At 40.9% G+C, this 16,195-nt stretch overlaps 1 protein-coding gene across 4 annotated transcripts in view; it reads right to left on the bottom strand.

The window, feature by feature from the left end:
* Positions 1–16,195, bottom strand: part of SYNJ2 (synaptojanin 2) — a 64,972-nt gene that overhangs the window by 5,804 nt on the left and 42,973 nt on the right. For 3 of the 4 annotated variants that reach the window (XM_063151356.1, XM_063151358.1, XM_063151359.1), the window contains 10 exons: positions 15,570–15,710; positions 12,508–12,700; positions 10,700–10,858; positions 10,331–10,487; positions 8,450–8,567; positions 6,419–6,637; positions 5,108–5,186; positions 3,765–3,933; positions 3,218–3,352; positions 524–658 (listed from right to left, as the gene is read on the bottom strand). In XM_063151356.1, coding sequence (XP_063007426.1) covers positions 524–658; positions 3,218–3,352; positions 3,765–3,933; positions 5,108–5,186; positions 6,419–6,637; positions 8,450–8,567; positions 10,331–10,487; positions 10,700–10,858; positions 12,508–12,700; positions 15,570–15,710 — 1,505 coding nt within the window. The remainder of the gene's footprint in view (positions 1–523; positions 659–3,217; positions 3,353–3,764; positions 3,934–5,107; positions 5,187–6,418; positions 6,638–8,449; positions 8,568–10,330; positions 10,488–10,699; positions 10,859–12,507; positions 12,701–15,569; positions 15,711–16,195) is intronic. The other variant, XM_063151357.1, reaches the window with a different exon arrangement.

Genomic DNA, 16,195 nt, shown 5'->3' with positions numbered 1-16,195 from the left:
AAGGTAAAAAGCATCACTTCCCCTTGTGCCTCACTGAAAATCATAATCCACTTTGTATTTCTTTCATAAACATAAGAATTGCTTGGGAAGAAGAAAAGGACAAAAACTGTCCAAAATAAGTATTTTGTCAAAGGTTTTTAAAATTCTGATTACAATTAATTCAGAATCCAAAAAACAGCAAGAAAACACTCAGTGACTGCAGAAGTCAGCAGGCATAAATACCAATTATCTTTATTGCCACAAACTGGCTGCTCAACTTACTAACCTGAGCTAGTATGAAACATATTGGCTATTCTATCCTTACTAAAGACATTTCTTTTGCAGAGTGTCTGTCCTCCTGAAGACCAACTTCTCCCATTACTAATAGCAGTAATACTCAGGCTGAAACTGGCTGGGAAGCAAGTCCAAGTCCCTCGACAACCTGACATTTCAGAACAAGGTATGACCTTCTTTGTCACCCAGACAGGGCAGGCTAAAGCTGTTCAGCTGGGGCCAGCACCACATTGGAGAGAGTTCAACTCACCGGGAGGGGGAGGCCTCTGTGGCGGCTGCAGTGGCCGAGGCCGGGTAGGGATGGACAGAGACCTGCTGGGAATGCGGCGGCTGCGTTCCCCGCTGGCCTCCAGCTCCCGCTTCAAATCAGCGAGGTCTGCATCATCTAGGGACATTTAGCAAGTGTCTGTGTTAGATACACTCTGGGTGAGGCACACCAGCTCTGAGAGATCAGGAGAGAGGTGACCATGAGTGGCAAGCCTCAGCCAGGTCTCGCAGCAACACGACAGCTCCATTCACATTTTTGCTCTCCCCCAGTGTCTGCCTGCTCCCACTGGAGGAAACATCTCCCCTTTTGTCAAATGCTTCTCTCTCTCTCTCCCTTTCCACCATTTATTAGCTGTTTGCACCAACACAAAGAATGCCTGCATCCCATTCCAGGGTTATTGGGCACCTTGTTAGATTCTGAGTGGCAACCTGCTCCCATTCAAACTGTCATGGCTAGTCATGGTGAATTCCTTGCTTTCCATCCCAAACACAGGAATTCCATTTGAGGATCAGGCACCTCTTCTTGCACAGGAGAACTGTTTTTATATCAGAGAAAAATCTGTCTGAACAGTTCAATCATGACATCTCTGCTTTCCAGCAACATCTCCTAAAAGGTACAGCTGCCTCAATCTGATGGCTCTTGGCCGCACCTTACATCACTAATTACTCAGTCTTTCATCCCACCTAAGCCTTTCTGACAGCTGGAGAGGGGTGAAGGATGGATTGCTTTATTCTTCTCCATCTGCTATAGTGTGGACTTTGATTTCAGCCCTCTCACCCTGCCATGGCTGCCCAGCTATGCAACTCTTGTTCTTTAGAGCTCCAAGATCCACTGGGTTTAGTTTTGTCCCTGTGTTTTGGAGAGATGGGGAAGGAATTATGCAGCAGCAGTCTCTTACACTTCAGGCATTTGTAAACAAACCCTTGTTTTTCGGAGAACTGTGCTCTGCAGGGGATCACGAGCTGCCTCACAGCTTCCTGCTCCCACTCAGCAGCAGATGGCAGCCACAGAGACAGAGCCCGTGGTCTGCCCAGCCCGCCCTCCCGTGCTCTCTGCATTTTCAGTACTTCTAAGCTGCAGATTTGGGCTCATCAGCAGGATCCGAGGAGTCATGCAGGCACCTGGAGGCACGGTTTGAAGTTCTGGCAGTAAAACTGAACACAACAAAAGCCAGCCATTACCACTCAATTCCATCCCTGAAAGGCTGCTGGCAGGGACATCAGTTTCGTGAAGCTGTGCCCTTCCCTGACCTCAGAAACACACACACACTATTGTGCCTGCCACTGTTTTCTATCCGTGCCTACCACCAGCTACACAATCATCATACCTTCAATTAGAAGGTTTTCAGGCAGAATTGGGAGCTTATGGAGGAATCTGAAATTGCAGACACTTCAAGATTAATTGAATAGATCATATTTTGAGTTATATGAGACCATGACCCCTCCCTGACCTCCTTCAAACTATACTCCATTACCTCTATTTACTTTGTGATATTTTTTGTGGAGAAGAGTTAGTGTGAGTGACAAGATTCACTGCAATTCTCTGTGGCTTAATGAATCATCACACAATAAGCCAGAGGTGATTTGAGGGCAAGGCACCCTATAATACAAAGTGATTGACTTCACAGTATTTAATAATGACTGATCACTCCTTTACTCAGGGATAGGCTTGTGGGTCTGGCCACACTGAACCCAGCCTATGACTTAAGGTGGGCAAGAAAGCCATAAATCACTCTGTTTGGAAAATCTGTCTGTGTAAGTGTATGAATTTCATTTAATCTTTTTGAACTCTACTTCTGACTCAACCTTTGAGGGTATTAAAAGTTTTCACTTTTATGTCAGAAGACAAAGCACTTCTGAGAGAGTGCAGAATGACAGCTACTGAATCACTGCTGTCACAATCAGGTGTTTAATACATATCCCAGCCTGTCAATGCTCGGCCACTCAAGCACGTCCTGATCACATGCCATTGTAAGACTGGCTTGGCTCATTCCTGCCTCAGTTTTTATCAGTTTTCTCTCCACAGCTTTATCTTCTTTTTACCAAGTCACTTCACAATAATGTGCAAACAAGCCAGGTAACTGAGGAAAAAGGCTCCACATTCATGAAGTACCTAAAGAATTATTATGATATGTATATATATTTTATGAACCTCGACTCCTTCAGGAATAAATCAAATGGGAACAAAGGAGAAACTTCAGGCCTCTGAAATAATTTGAACACAGCAACCTCCCAGCTTACAGCTAACTCTTCTGCCACTGCTACTGCTCAAAGGACAGAGTTGAGCCCATCACTGAATCAGCAGGATTCTTCTGGTTTGATTTTGCTTTGGCCCTCACTAATAAGAAAACAGCATGCAATTTTTTTGTTGTATGTTCTGGTGCCAAACAACACCAAATGGATAAAAAGATTTAATTTCCTCTGTCTAGAAAAGCATTTTTCAGCTTTCCTGCCTTGCCCTAGCCTAGAGAGAAGGAGAATCATCATGAATTTCATCATTTGTATTGCTGTTATGCCTGAGGACCTCAACTACAGTCACTAACTCAAGGGGAGTTGAGCATGAATAGGTATTACAGGAGAACCTAGAATGAAAATATAAATGAACAGGGAAATACATACAACAGGAGAACAAACAACAATCCTTCAGGTCTTACCTTAAGGAAGGTGGATACTTTACCTTTATACAGGCGGGGGGTTTGTCCAGATTTGTTTGAAAGAGCTGTGGATGCACAATGTGTATCTTCTGCTGTGTCTGCTGCTAGGTGTTGACACAGAGCATCCTCTAAATAATCATCATCATCCTCTATATCACCTGGATTAAAATATTAGATAACAAAGAATTAATGAGAAAAGGCATTCTCTGTCTCTCTACACTCTCAATTAATTAATCTATACTATCAGTTAATTTAATAATTTAATATATAGGTCGGGCAAGATTCTTGTGTAACCATGCCATGTGTTTCATTGCAGTGTCTCTCTACAGACAGCTGTATCATATATTGAATTTGCTAACATATAACACTGAATTGACAGGATAATCTAAGTAACAGTTCTGTGCCCAGGCACAGCCAGGTCATGGCTTTAATTACAGTTGTCTTTTTAAGAAGTGTGGCTTCATTACAAATTAAGGTACCATTAACACTCATACTGTCCTGCACTGACTCTGTGCAACTAAAGTCAACAGAGCAATTTCTCACTACTTAGCTTAGAAGCATGTTGTTTACCTTCTGACTCATAGTCCAAACTTGAGAAGTCAAAATTTTCTTCCAGAAGGTGGGAGTTTGCCGTGGGGGACATGGGGACAACGCTGTCCCGTTTTCGAGCAATTTCCTCCTGCAGGCCCTTTAGCCAGTCCTTAGTCTTGGGCTGGATCTTCACTGTTCTGCCTCTAACCTAAGCACAGAAAGAACTGTTTCCCTTTGCCAAGAACCTTCAAAAAACAAGAATGCTTGAACAGAATAATCAAGTTCTGTCAGCCTGTTCAGAATCTTCTTACCCCCACCACCAAGTTTGCAGACTGTAAAAATATTCTTGAAAGAAAATGAGCTTCACTCAAAAGCACTACTGCTGCTTTTGGGAAACACTAGAGGAACAGGTGATACATCAAATATTGTCAAAACAACACTGGAATAGCAGTATTGGCATGAGAGGGTGCTGGTTTTGAGTCAGCAGCTTTGAAACACACATGAGTTTTGTATCTACTGCTACCTGTAAGGAGACTGACCAGAAAAATCTCATATGTGATGTACGTGGAAGGTGTATTTTCAAACACATTAGGACTTCAGCTGCTTATGTGTGTTGCTCTATGACATTTAGGATGAAATGCAGACAAGCCAGCAGCTTTGACAGGAAAATCAGTTTAAAAGTTCCCAACTCAGATTCCCAGCACCTTCACATACTGTGTGCACACAACTGTGTTTCAGTCTATGCTTGAAATTACATCAATAGCAGGAGTCAAATTAGAAGATAAAACTGCAAATATGAAAGAAGAATGAGAGTTAAAGTCCATTACTTCAGTATTAAGTTTACAGGGCAGTCACAAACAGTTTTTTCAACAGGGGGTCGATGATTTGTAGAGTATGTGTGTGGGAAGGAAAAGCAGGGGATGTAAAGGTAAACTCCTACTGCTAATGCTGGATTTGCCATGGAAGCCAATGAATCATGTTGTTACAGCTTAGCAGAAGGAGCCTATTTGATACTGAAGAAACAAAAAATCTCCAAACCACAATCATGAGGATTCTTTGGCAACAGTATGAAGTCACACAGAATGTCAGGAGAACTGCTTCAAGCAGCCACAACCATGAACAAGTCTGTGTTCTGCACAGGTGTCAGAGGCCAAATCCTAAGCACTGCTTGGGATCCATGAAAAGTCACCTCATGCCATCCTGACACTAAAGTACTGCATTAATTGCCTCAGCAGATGTGAAAGTAAAGGACTTCATGAGCACTAACTCTTTGAAATAATGCTACTTGATTTAGGTAGAAACTCAAGTACTTCACTCTAAGCAACCACTTTTGAGAAATTTGTTATGAAATTATTATTATTATAGGTTTGAGAAAGGCTTACTTTGGCACCATCTATATCCATAACACGAAGAGCTGACTTGCTGTCTGCAAATGTCACCAGCATTTGACCTCCACAGATCCTAATGAAAAAAGGCAGAGGAGAAAAAACATTTTATTTCACCATTGCATAAAATCCTTTGAAGGCTAGCATGATAGAAATCTACCATATAGATCTATATACAGGATACATATGCGATGCTATGCAGTTGGTCTTAGTTGTATTTTCATTCACAGGTCTATTTTTTGAGGAGGAACAGGTTGTCTATGAATCCCACCTGGGCTCCTTTTCTCTCCAATCCTCCCTGTGTGACCCCAGCACCCTGCCCTTTTCTGGATCACCCCTGGAACAGCAGGACAAACATCTCAGTAGCTGTTGGCAGGATACCCAGCCCAATAGTTACACTCCCTCTGGACTAACTTCTGTGGTTTTGTATATCCTACACCTCAGATGACATGTGATGTTCCCAGAGTAGTATTCCAACAAGATCTAAAGCAATTAAAAACAAAATAAACCAAGAACAATCCACCAAAACATGTTCTTTTCTTGCTCCTTTAATTTACAAGCAAGGTGGTGCTGTTTTTCCTGAACAGCTGCTTTGGAACCCTCAGTTTATATCAGTACTTCATAAAACTACACAATAACAGGTCATCAGCTTTCTGCACTAACAAATGAATCAAATAAACATGAACAAGTTTTTGGCAGCGTTTCCCAGAGGTCACTGTTAGGTCTTTTGCCTGTATTTCTCAAAACAGAAGTCTCACAGCTGTGCTGGAGCCCTGTAGAGAATCAATCAGAATGAAATAAAGCTGCTCTGCCAGAAGGTATCACACTCTCCCTCTCAAACCCAGTGGGTGATAGCTCTGTGAGAAGCTGTACTGTTAACAAACAAGCAAAATGACCCCCAACAGGAAGGAGAGCCAGCCAGGAATTCCTGCCAAGTGTGAAAGAGTGGTGGAAGAGAGCAGACCCCCCCCAGAGGAGGTGAAGCAGGGCCCAAGGATCCACCAGAAGCAGCAATGCTTGGAAATGAGGCCTGAATCTAAAGATGATGATTTACATCAAAGTCTCTGCTTTTATGGCATTGTACTGAATAAAATTCTCTTCCAGTCAGACAAGAGACCTGCTGGATTACTTCTTTAAAAGGTTGTTGAGAGGTGTAAGATATTCAAAACACTTGCATTCAATTTCTAATGGAGAACTGAAAGTGCAGTAAAGGAATTCAACATACCAATTTTCCAATACAAAGTTAACTCTGTCAGGACAGCCTGTGGTTTTTAATAGATGCCATGCCATTTCACATGACACACTCACCTGACCAGAACAACAGTGCCATAATCCTCAAACATCTGCATAAGCTCTGTACGCAGGTCTTCAGGAAATTCATTTTTCTCTTCAGGTGTTGGTGACAGCAGATTCACCACTACTGTGGCATCCAGTGGTCCCTGGAAAGATGACACTTCTCGGAAAACACTGTCACGGGCAGCTTCATTAACCTCCTGAACTTCCACTTCTACAATAGCTAACACTGGCCTACACAAAACAAAGGAAAAATACTTATTTAAAAATAAGAACTGCTTATATAAAATTAAAATCTATATAAAGAAGGAGAACAGGTAAGATTCATTTTTTCTGCAGTGGTTAACATCATGTCTTGAGCACTATTAACTATATTTCCCAGTCCTGCATTAGCTGAATGTAACTGAAGACACACCATAAGTGACTTGAAATAACAATTGTATGAAGCACTTATGGCAAACCTACAGACCAAAATTTCAGGATTCTTCACTCATTATCAAACAGCTGTGGCCCCAAACATCTAAATATATTATGTTATTATATATTATTAATATATACAGAAATATATGATTTTCTGTTAGACAAGGCCACATATCTTCTTATAAAAACTAAGGACAAGTTATTCTAGATGAATAATATTGTCATGTACAAATATGTGCCACTTCATTACACTAAAGCAGCCAACACTGCAAACTTGCTTCTTGAGCCATTTCTTACAAAATACTTCTCTGTGTGTTAGATATGAATAAAATTGAGAGAGCTGGCTGAAAGAGTAGAACTCATCTCATCTCAGTGGGTGCAATCCACACTCTCAGATTTTCACCTGCATATACACACAGATCAGTGACTGGGACAGCTGCTCTTACAACTGTGTCGAAATTGCTGCCTTCTACTTGCAATAGTCCTGGCTCTTGAATACACATTACCAGAACACATGAAAGCAACAACAGCAGGGCTAGAAAGGGATAACAGAGGGGAAAAATGTATAGGAAGCATTAACTATTTCCATAAGCATTGTGAATCATAATGCATTTCCATATGTCACAAAGATACAGCTATGCCCTTTTTCTAGCACAAACCTTGGGAAAGTAAAGCTGCTGACTGTAATTAAAAAGCAGCTTTTGGAGTCAAGTTTGCTGAAATAGAAAAGCATGTATAACAGTCATGTTTCACAGATCCCATCCTCAGGGTCCTACATAATGAGAGCAGCAGCTCCGCTGCGCTTTGCAGAACATAGCAATGTCAGAGCCTTGACACAGAGAAATTGATTGCAAGAGGCAAGTTCCTTCACTGCTAGAGGAACACACAACAGTCCTGGCATGCAAGAGCACCACCAGGAGCACCCAGACCGCTACTGGGGTCACTGAGCATTGCTAGGAGGAGCAATATTGTAGCATTTCCACAAAGCATGCAAGGGGTGAGGGAAATATTCTGAATATAAGGGACCTTTTAAAGTGTATTTATCTCAGAATTTTTTTCTCAGAAGTGGAGAACAATTTTATCAAAGATAGGTCATTCACATCCCTAAAGAGAAGTCAATTATATAGATTGACCAGAAACACTGGCCTTTGATTTTTCTACCTTTTCCCATTTTAAAGGAGGCACAGAAGCCCCACACTTGAGTACTTGAGTGAAGAGGCCAAACTTGTCCCTGTGTGGCCTGGCTTACACCTCTTCAGGCTACACAGTCCCAACCTCCTCCTCTCCTGCAGCAAGCTGAGTGGAAATCCATCAGAGCAGCTTCCTTAGGTAACAGAGCTTTTCAAACCAAATAACAGAAAGCTCTGTTTTCTATACCTCTTGCTGCAACTTATCCAACCCTAGCTGCAATCGCCATGCAGGAAAAATAAATACATGACTTTAGATACTTGCCACTCTAGTATAGAACTCACCATGAGAGGAAAAGACCCATGAAGCAGATACTGGACATGGAATAAAGGTGTAATTCCTGTTTTAATCAGACTTAGTCCCTTGATCTGAAGGTGTAATTTAGCATGACACATTTTAAGCTGGCACATTTTAAACTCTCTCTGATTATTTAGTTACCTGTGGTCAGATGCTTGCAGCTCTGCTCTCCCATAGTACATCAAGGCTCCAGGAGTCCAGGTATGCCTGACTTTAGTATCAGCACTCAGATCACTGTCCAGAAGATTGATCTCTCCAGCTATGCAGCACAAAACATAATTTAAAACTCACTCAAATCGAGTTTTAGTAGCAGTTAAACACTATTTTATTAGGAAGCTCTCCATAGACCCTACTAGTGGCAGTGGGGGTTCTTTAATTCTTACATATATATCATTCAAAGAAGAGCTTGTATCCTACAAGATTTACAAATTAGGGACTAGAAGGAAAAAAAAGAGAAAGGACTGGGAGTGAAACTGAGACAGCTGATCAGTAGAGTAAGACACCTGCAAAATTGTTGACCAGAATGTCACCCAATTAATTATCTGTACAACAAGGGTTGATAGAGTCATATTAGTATTTTACCTCCTACTTCAACACTGAGCAGAAAACCAGATATTGCACTTGGAAACTATTTTGTAAATCTGAGTATTAGACAGGGATTGGAGGAATAATATACAAGAGATATGAGAAACCAAACCCACAAAAATCCAACCTCCAAATTATTCCATTGCAACCCTTAAGGTACAGAAAGTGCTCCAGACATGACACTAGAGTGAGGTATTCTATTGTTGTTAGTAACAAGGAAGTTTTTGGGTCACTGTTTGACTGAATGGATAACTCTGTCCCTCTTTCCTGTGAAGCTGAAAATGAGTTAATATGGAATATGGCATTTTGTCCTAGTCACTCACACTGGGGCTACACTTTCTTCTCATAAAGCAAGCAGTAATTTAGCCTATGGCAACAACAAGATGCAACACAATAAGAGCTGAGAGGCAGAAGAGCCTTGCCACCAGCACTAAAGGAGAGGAACTCTGGCAGCAGACTAAGAAAGCTGTGCAGGGCTGGGAATGTACCAGGCAGTTATGGACCCATGTGAGCCAGCTGGGGCAGACCTACACAAGAGGGCTATTTTAACTTCCTTATTATATCTCATACAGCTTTTCTTCCCTGGACTGCATCTCTATCAATGGTTTAGGCTCCTCATTTTAATTTGTTTTTCATTCCTTCGATAAGAGGGAATAACTGTATCGTGATGACATGCACTCTTTCACTGCCCCAGTTTTGCTTTGTAGTTTTTACACTTAACATAGTCATGGTATGACTTAGATTCCAAGCAGAAATTTCCAGGCATGTGAAAAACCACATCTGCAGGCACAGATCAAATTAACTCTCCAGCAATTACACTCCTAATATGAATTTATTCAAATTTTAGAAACACTGGGGGATAGATATTCCTGCAGACTAAAAGAATGATTATGTGAACTATCTCTTGATATGCAAAGAAATACTTTTTATTTCTTAACTGCAACTTTTGAATAACAAGTGAAAATGGCCTTTCTGTTGTGTCGGCCACTCATGAATTCAAAGTACTTTATAAGGACTAATGAATGAAACCTCCTCAATTCTATAAACTAGCAGAAATACTCCTAAGAATTACCAGTACAGAAGAAGTTACGGAAAACTGTTTCTACATCTACTGAGAAGTGCAGTTTTAACTATCTAGCCATTATAACACAGAAACTTCATGTGGACTAATGATTCTGTTGAAAAACAACAGAATTATTTCTGTACTACTACAGCTGGGCTGTTTTCAGTTCCTTAGTGAGCTCCCAGCACCTGCAGCATAAAGCCTTTGCTCACACACCCTCAAGAAAAAAGGGCCTTCTCTATCTCTGGCACTTAATCCAGTGAAGCTGAAAGAACATCTGCATGAGTAAAGCACCATTCAGTAGATTAAGCCCCCTTTAATGGGTTCTAGGTGAATTCTAACACAACTTTCAGATAAAGAAGGATTCTACACACCTGTTTTTTCAAAGGGCAGTTTCTTTCTCCACCAAAGCACTCTGTCAGTCCATGCCGGGGTTCTGCACTTATCACTTGTATCATAAGCCTCCGAGCCAACATCGTATTTATATGTTGGTCCAAAATTAATAGTCCCTTCATGGAAGTCTTTAAAAATCTAATTAAATAAAGAACATCTCTTTAAGTTACAGATGAGAAAGGTGCCACTGTGATGTATCAACTTCCCCACAATGCTCTCATTTTTGAACCAATTGCTGCATTCAAGTGCTACAAACAAGGGTCTGAAATGCAACCTCTTTACTCTCTCAAGGAATAAGAAAGACCCAGCCAACATGCAGTTATTCAAGAAAATGAGACACATTGCCTTACTTTTCCACTGGATTTTTGCTGCTGTAGTTGATCAAATTCCAGAAGTGTCTTCCAGTCTTGACGTTTGAGAAAATAAAAGACTTCTTCATACGTTAGATCAATGCGATAGTTAAAATCACCACACCAGAAGACATAGTCATGGGAGAACATGTTCTGCCCCTAGTTTTGAGGTACAGAATACTGTTAATGTTAAATCACATTCATGAAAACACCTTTAAAATGCACTGAAATGGAGCATTCGTCTCTCTGACTTACTAAATACTGGACCTACTTGTCACAATTTATTTGTCAAAATTCATTTTGTGTTAAAATAGAATGGTTCCTTCTCTGGCTTTGGCACCCCACTGAGCTGAATTTTGTAAACAATAACGTCAGACTCTGACCCCTCTTTCCTGAAGGTATGTCTAAGCTGGATCCTAGCTTTATATTCACAATTTGTCTCTCATGAATATTCAAAATATGTTTGTTTCCCTAACACATTTCACATGCATGTATTTGCATATTCTAAATATAACACAAAATGTGTTTCTGGTACCAAGGCAAATTTAGCAACAAGCTCCTGAGTAAGAACAACCTCCAAATTCGATCTTACGTGCACGTCACAGTTTTGTAAAGGTATTGAAATCAAACGTCAATGAAAATTCACTCCAGTTCTAAATTTAGCATCCTATCCTCTAACCAGTCTTTTTTTTTTTCTTCCTTCCCGGCACAGGAATAAGCCTCTAAACACCAGAGATTCATAAGGGAAACGTTCCAGGCTGTGGCTGTCACAGCACTAGAGGGCACTCTTTATATGCATTATACACACAAGGAACCTTCAGCTGCTCTAAGTGTAAAGGACACCAAATAGTTAACGAGTTAGAAGAAAAAACTCCCATAAGCACAACTTTACGGCCATTTGGAACAGATCCTCTTTGCAGGACGTCCAGTCTGTCACTATTAGCTCCGACATAAACCAACTGATTGAGATGCTGCTCGTGCCAAGCCTCTAAACCTTACAAACAACAGGAAGGTAAAATTTTATGCTTTGCAACCTAAATGCCATTTTTTGCTGACTAACCAGAATACACAAACTCAACCAATCCCGTCCTGGCTTAGGCCTTTACAGAGAGGCCCAAGAAAGAAGGTATTGTGGAAATTAAAGCAGTCAACATTAAGGGCAGCAAAGAAGCCCTGCCACCAAATCCCATGGGTTATCAACTGGCCTGAGGAGACAAGCTGGAATTAAAACACTAGGGTGACTGATCTGACACAATTTAGGGGAAAAGTTATTCATGCAGACCAGTGGTGCCTATTGCCATGCTCTGAGAGAAGCCAGCAGTTCCTTGAGAGTGACACATTCAGGAGGACGAAAGGAAGGGAACAGAGGGTACCATGCCAGTGCCCAAGAACTGATCCATCATACCCAACCAGAAGCAGCCAAGGCACTGCTGCACTGAATGGCATGGATGGTCTTTCAGGAATTCTCACTCACTAGAGCCAACAAGAGCTATCAATATCGCTCTCCAGCTCCAACATGGGTCATCTAGAGCTTAACTGCTCAAAGCCAAGGACTTTTCAAGCACTGGAGCAACTCTGGTTTTTGAAAGGATTAGTACTTTTGTAAAGCAAGTGCCACATTGGGTAGTATCTACTCTTCTGTGAAACATGCTTCCCTATTTATTTATTTATTTACTAACATTTTCTTTCATGGTACTGAGATGCCTTCTTTGATGACCTGTATCAAAGACAGCCTGAGACCAGCTTTCATGATGTAAAGATACCACCTTTATCTCCAATACTTTTAGCACAAATACATCTACACTTACCATTGGGAAGCTGAGTTTCTGTGTGATTTCTTTATAATCTTCATTCCTCTCTTTCACCTGAGTCTGCCCAGCAGTCAAGTGACTGCATATAAAGCAGAAACTGGTGCTATAAAACTGAAAACGAATGCTCACTGCCCCTTTATTCCCAGCTTTTCCTCCCATTCCTGTCTTCACGGTGTCTATTGCTACATCCCTGCATTAAAAAAAAAAATAGAAAAGGAACAGAGTAAAGGCCTTCAGGGACAAACATTCAATTAACTTTGACTGCAATATAAAGGGAAAAGCCAGTTTACAATGCCATGTCTTTTCCCCTCTAGAAAGCTTGCTGCTTTTAGGCACATTTTTTAGTTTCTTGATGTTCATGTACTTATATTTCAAATTAAGTTTAATACAATACTACAGAAAACTATTTGAAAATATTTTCTTCTTTTCTCGTCCCTTCCAAACAGACCAGCATGACCTAATTTCTAAAATACTGGGAATTTCTATAGAATATAATTTTCAAGTTTCCCTCTACCATGATCCTTAAAATATTGACAATAACTAAATTTTACTATTATGCTTCCTTTTACTTTTGAACATATGGGAATATGCTTTTCAGACAGTTAACAATTTACTGTTCATATGTGTTGAAACCCAACTTCATAATTCATGATGGATTTTCCATTTAATTAAAGAGCAGCAGATCATAACCCATATTTCATTAAATCAGATGTGATAAAATCAGAGATTATTGGATACAACTATTTATATGTAACTTCTCAAATGAGTTCTGTACTGATGACAAATTGCTTAAGGTCTCCATGTTGCTAATCACTTAGTATTTCAATGTGATGATTAGCACATACTTCACTACAGAAAGATAATTTGATAAAGCAGACCACCTGCTCTCAGGGTAATTTCTCCCAAATAGCCAGGCTACTCCAAGAACAAAGCATGGCTGTCTGATCAGATAAGTAAATGGTGAGATCATTGTTTTAGCCAACCCTAGTACAGTGCATGCCTTTCCCAGTGAGAAAATTTTACTTTCCAGAGAAAACATCAAGCAGATCTGACAAGAATATTACTGATGTTAAAAGGGGATTTGCAGAAAACTGCTAAGCCTTATTTGAGTTATTCTCAGAAATTCGTGATGTAAATGATGCAAGATGTTACAGGTCTCCTTTTCCCACCCCTTTCATTTTCCTCTCTCTTCCTCCCCCATCTTTTGTACCTTTTTCCTCTATTTTTAATTTCCTGTCTTTTCCTGACAGCAGGACACCACCAGAAGACACCCTCAGGGAGGCAAAGGAGGAACATCAAAGTTTTCTATGAAACAATGGGTTTTAAGCACTCCTACAGAAGCACAGTGTTCATTCTTTTCACTCTAAAGTTCTCCCTTCCTGCTGCCTGCCTACCCATCTCCTGGCTGGTATTCAACTGATTTTCATTCATGGCAAAGGTTATGCTGAAATAACCCGCTGTAAATTCAGCTGCTTGTACTTCATCAATCATTTCACTGATGTATAAACCAGCTATTGTCTCATTATTTCTCTCTTCTCTGTCTTCTGTCTAAATCTCTTCAATCTTTGTAAGCACAGAAGCATTTCTTTGCACTTCTGATCATTTTTCCTTTCCTCTTCTAGACACGGGAAAAATATGCGAGCATACAGGTTAGATTTGATTATGCTCACATAGGAGCACATTTGCATTAAATAATGAAACTTGGTCAGTAAAATCAACTTCCCTTTTTCTCTTGAGTTTCAAAGGGCTACGTCCAATTTCCAGCAGAACCACTGTGATGTTCTGCTTCTGATTTCCATTTAAACCACGAATTTCCTACTGGATTACTCAAATTTGTTTAAGCCAGGTGAAAAGTCACAAACTGAGAGAAACACTTCTCCTCTGGACTGCTTCATAGCAGCAGCAAAAAAAAAAATTCTTTAAATAATTTTGAAGCAAGATTACTGGAAAGCAACAACACAAAACCATCAGAGTTACCCGCATTGTATTGCTCTGTCTGGCCTACAGCCCCTGATGCTGCACAAGCTCTGTTCTGAGGTTTTCAGTAGATATGAGATCACAGGGAAAAAAGAGGCAGCTTTTGATATTTTAATCACAAAATGCAGTGGCAATCAGTGCCCTATTATGGGGCTAGAAAGGAGTGTTTGGATCTCGGGGCTTTAAGGTCAGACAGATGCCCAAAGATAGTTTTGGCTAATTATTCACTTCCTAACCATTTACATTTAGCCTGCATCATTCTTTTACACTTAGCCTGCATAATTCTTGCCCACAGCAAAGGCATTTTAATTCAAGTATCCCCATGGGTAATTTTTTAGGAGGAGTTTGATCACTCTCCAGGGACAGCTGAGCCAGTAAGCAGAGGATACTCTCCTGACTGGGCACACAGTTCTGGTTCTCATGTCATCTGGGAAAGACAAACACTTCACAGGTTCTCTTACCTCTATAAAATGTCAAGGGCCAAAATCAGGTCTCTTTCCTCCATTCTTTTTAGGTCTAGAACTATCCCTGTTACCATAATGAATCATGGACAGGGCTAGAAGTAAAACCTGCCCTTCAGGCAGAGGCAGGCACTTCCTTCATTCAGTGCATCAAACGCTCTTGGACTTACTAGCCCAGGTCATTCCCTTCCCAGGAAGATTGCACCCAAACAAGGTGCTCCACCCTGACTGCCCACCTGGAGCAAGCCTGGCTTTGCAGCAACCTGGAGGAAGGCACTGAGGCTGCCTGGCCTTTGTGCTACCCAGGGAGTTGGACTCCAGCCTGTTGCTGTCTGGAGGCATGCCCCTTCTCCATGCTGAGCAGAGACCAGAACACAGGTTTGCATGACTCCCACCAAGATGAGCAAGTCCACCCCATTTTCTCTGGCCATGCTACAACACCAGATGTCACTGAAGACACAGGGTGAGTTTTGGGGCTTTTTTGTTTAGTTGGTTTGAGGTTTGTTGTTGTTGTTAGATTAGTTTTATTTTGGGGTGGGGTTTTCTTGTTTGTTTTGGTTTGCTGGGTTTTTTGTTTTGTTGTTGCTATAGTTGTTTGTTTGGTTTGGCTTTTTTTTTTACCTGATGAAGGGGACATGATATGGTCGTACAAAGATGAAAAGACAAACACCAACAAGCTGTGCTGATGTCAGCTGAATGTAGCGATGAGTCCTGGAAATAGCTTTCTGAAGCTGCTCTCCCCACATTTTTCTATTCGTTGTACTGGAACAAACATAAAATCATTTAATGGAATCAAAACAAACCACATGCAGTCAATAAAATGAACAGACTAACTGTGCCTTAGGTTTAAAGACATCCCATTAGGCTGTAGAACATGAAGTGCTGTAGAATGCATGGCAGAGACTGATAATACCTCCTTGTAAGCCAGCCTAGAGTTAGCAGGGTCAGTGAGCCCAGGCACAGCACACAAATACAGTTATCCTGCTTCTGAATGCATGAGGGATTTATCTAATACACTTAGAAACACCCACACTCACATGACATTGGATAAACCCATTCACTGGGAATAACTGGAAGCTGATTACAGCAATCATAACCATAAAAACAAATTTCCAAATCAATCTCATGACTTTTAAGTTTTTCTGTGACTGTAAGGCGACTGGCTACTCACAGCTGTTGGCTGTTCCTAGCAAAGGTTTGTGAATAGCTGCATATACCTTCACTTTTTCTTTTCTCCAAAGTCAACA

Source organism: Melospiza melodia, chromosome 3 (assembly GCF_035770615.1).
Source record: "Melospiza melodia melodia isolate bMelMel2 chromosome 3, bMelMel2.pri, whole genome shotgun sequence".
NCBI classification, from domain to species: Eukaryota; Metazoa; Chordata; class Aves; order Passeriformes; family Passerellidae; genus Melospiza; species Melospiza melodia.
The sequence above is the reverse complement of the archived record's forward strand: the minus strand, read 5'-3'. Positions and strand labels throughout refer to the sequence as shown.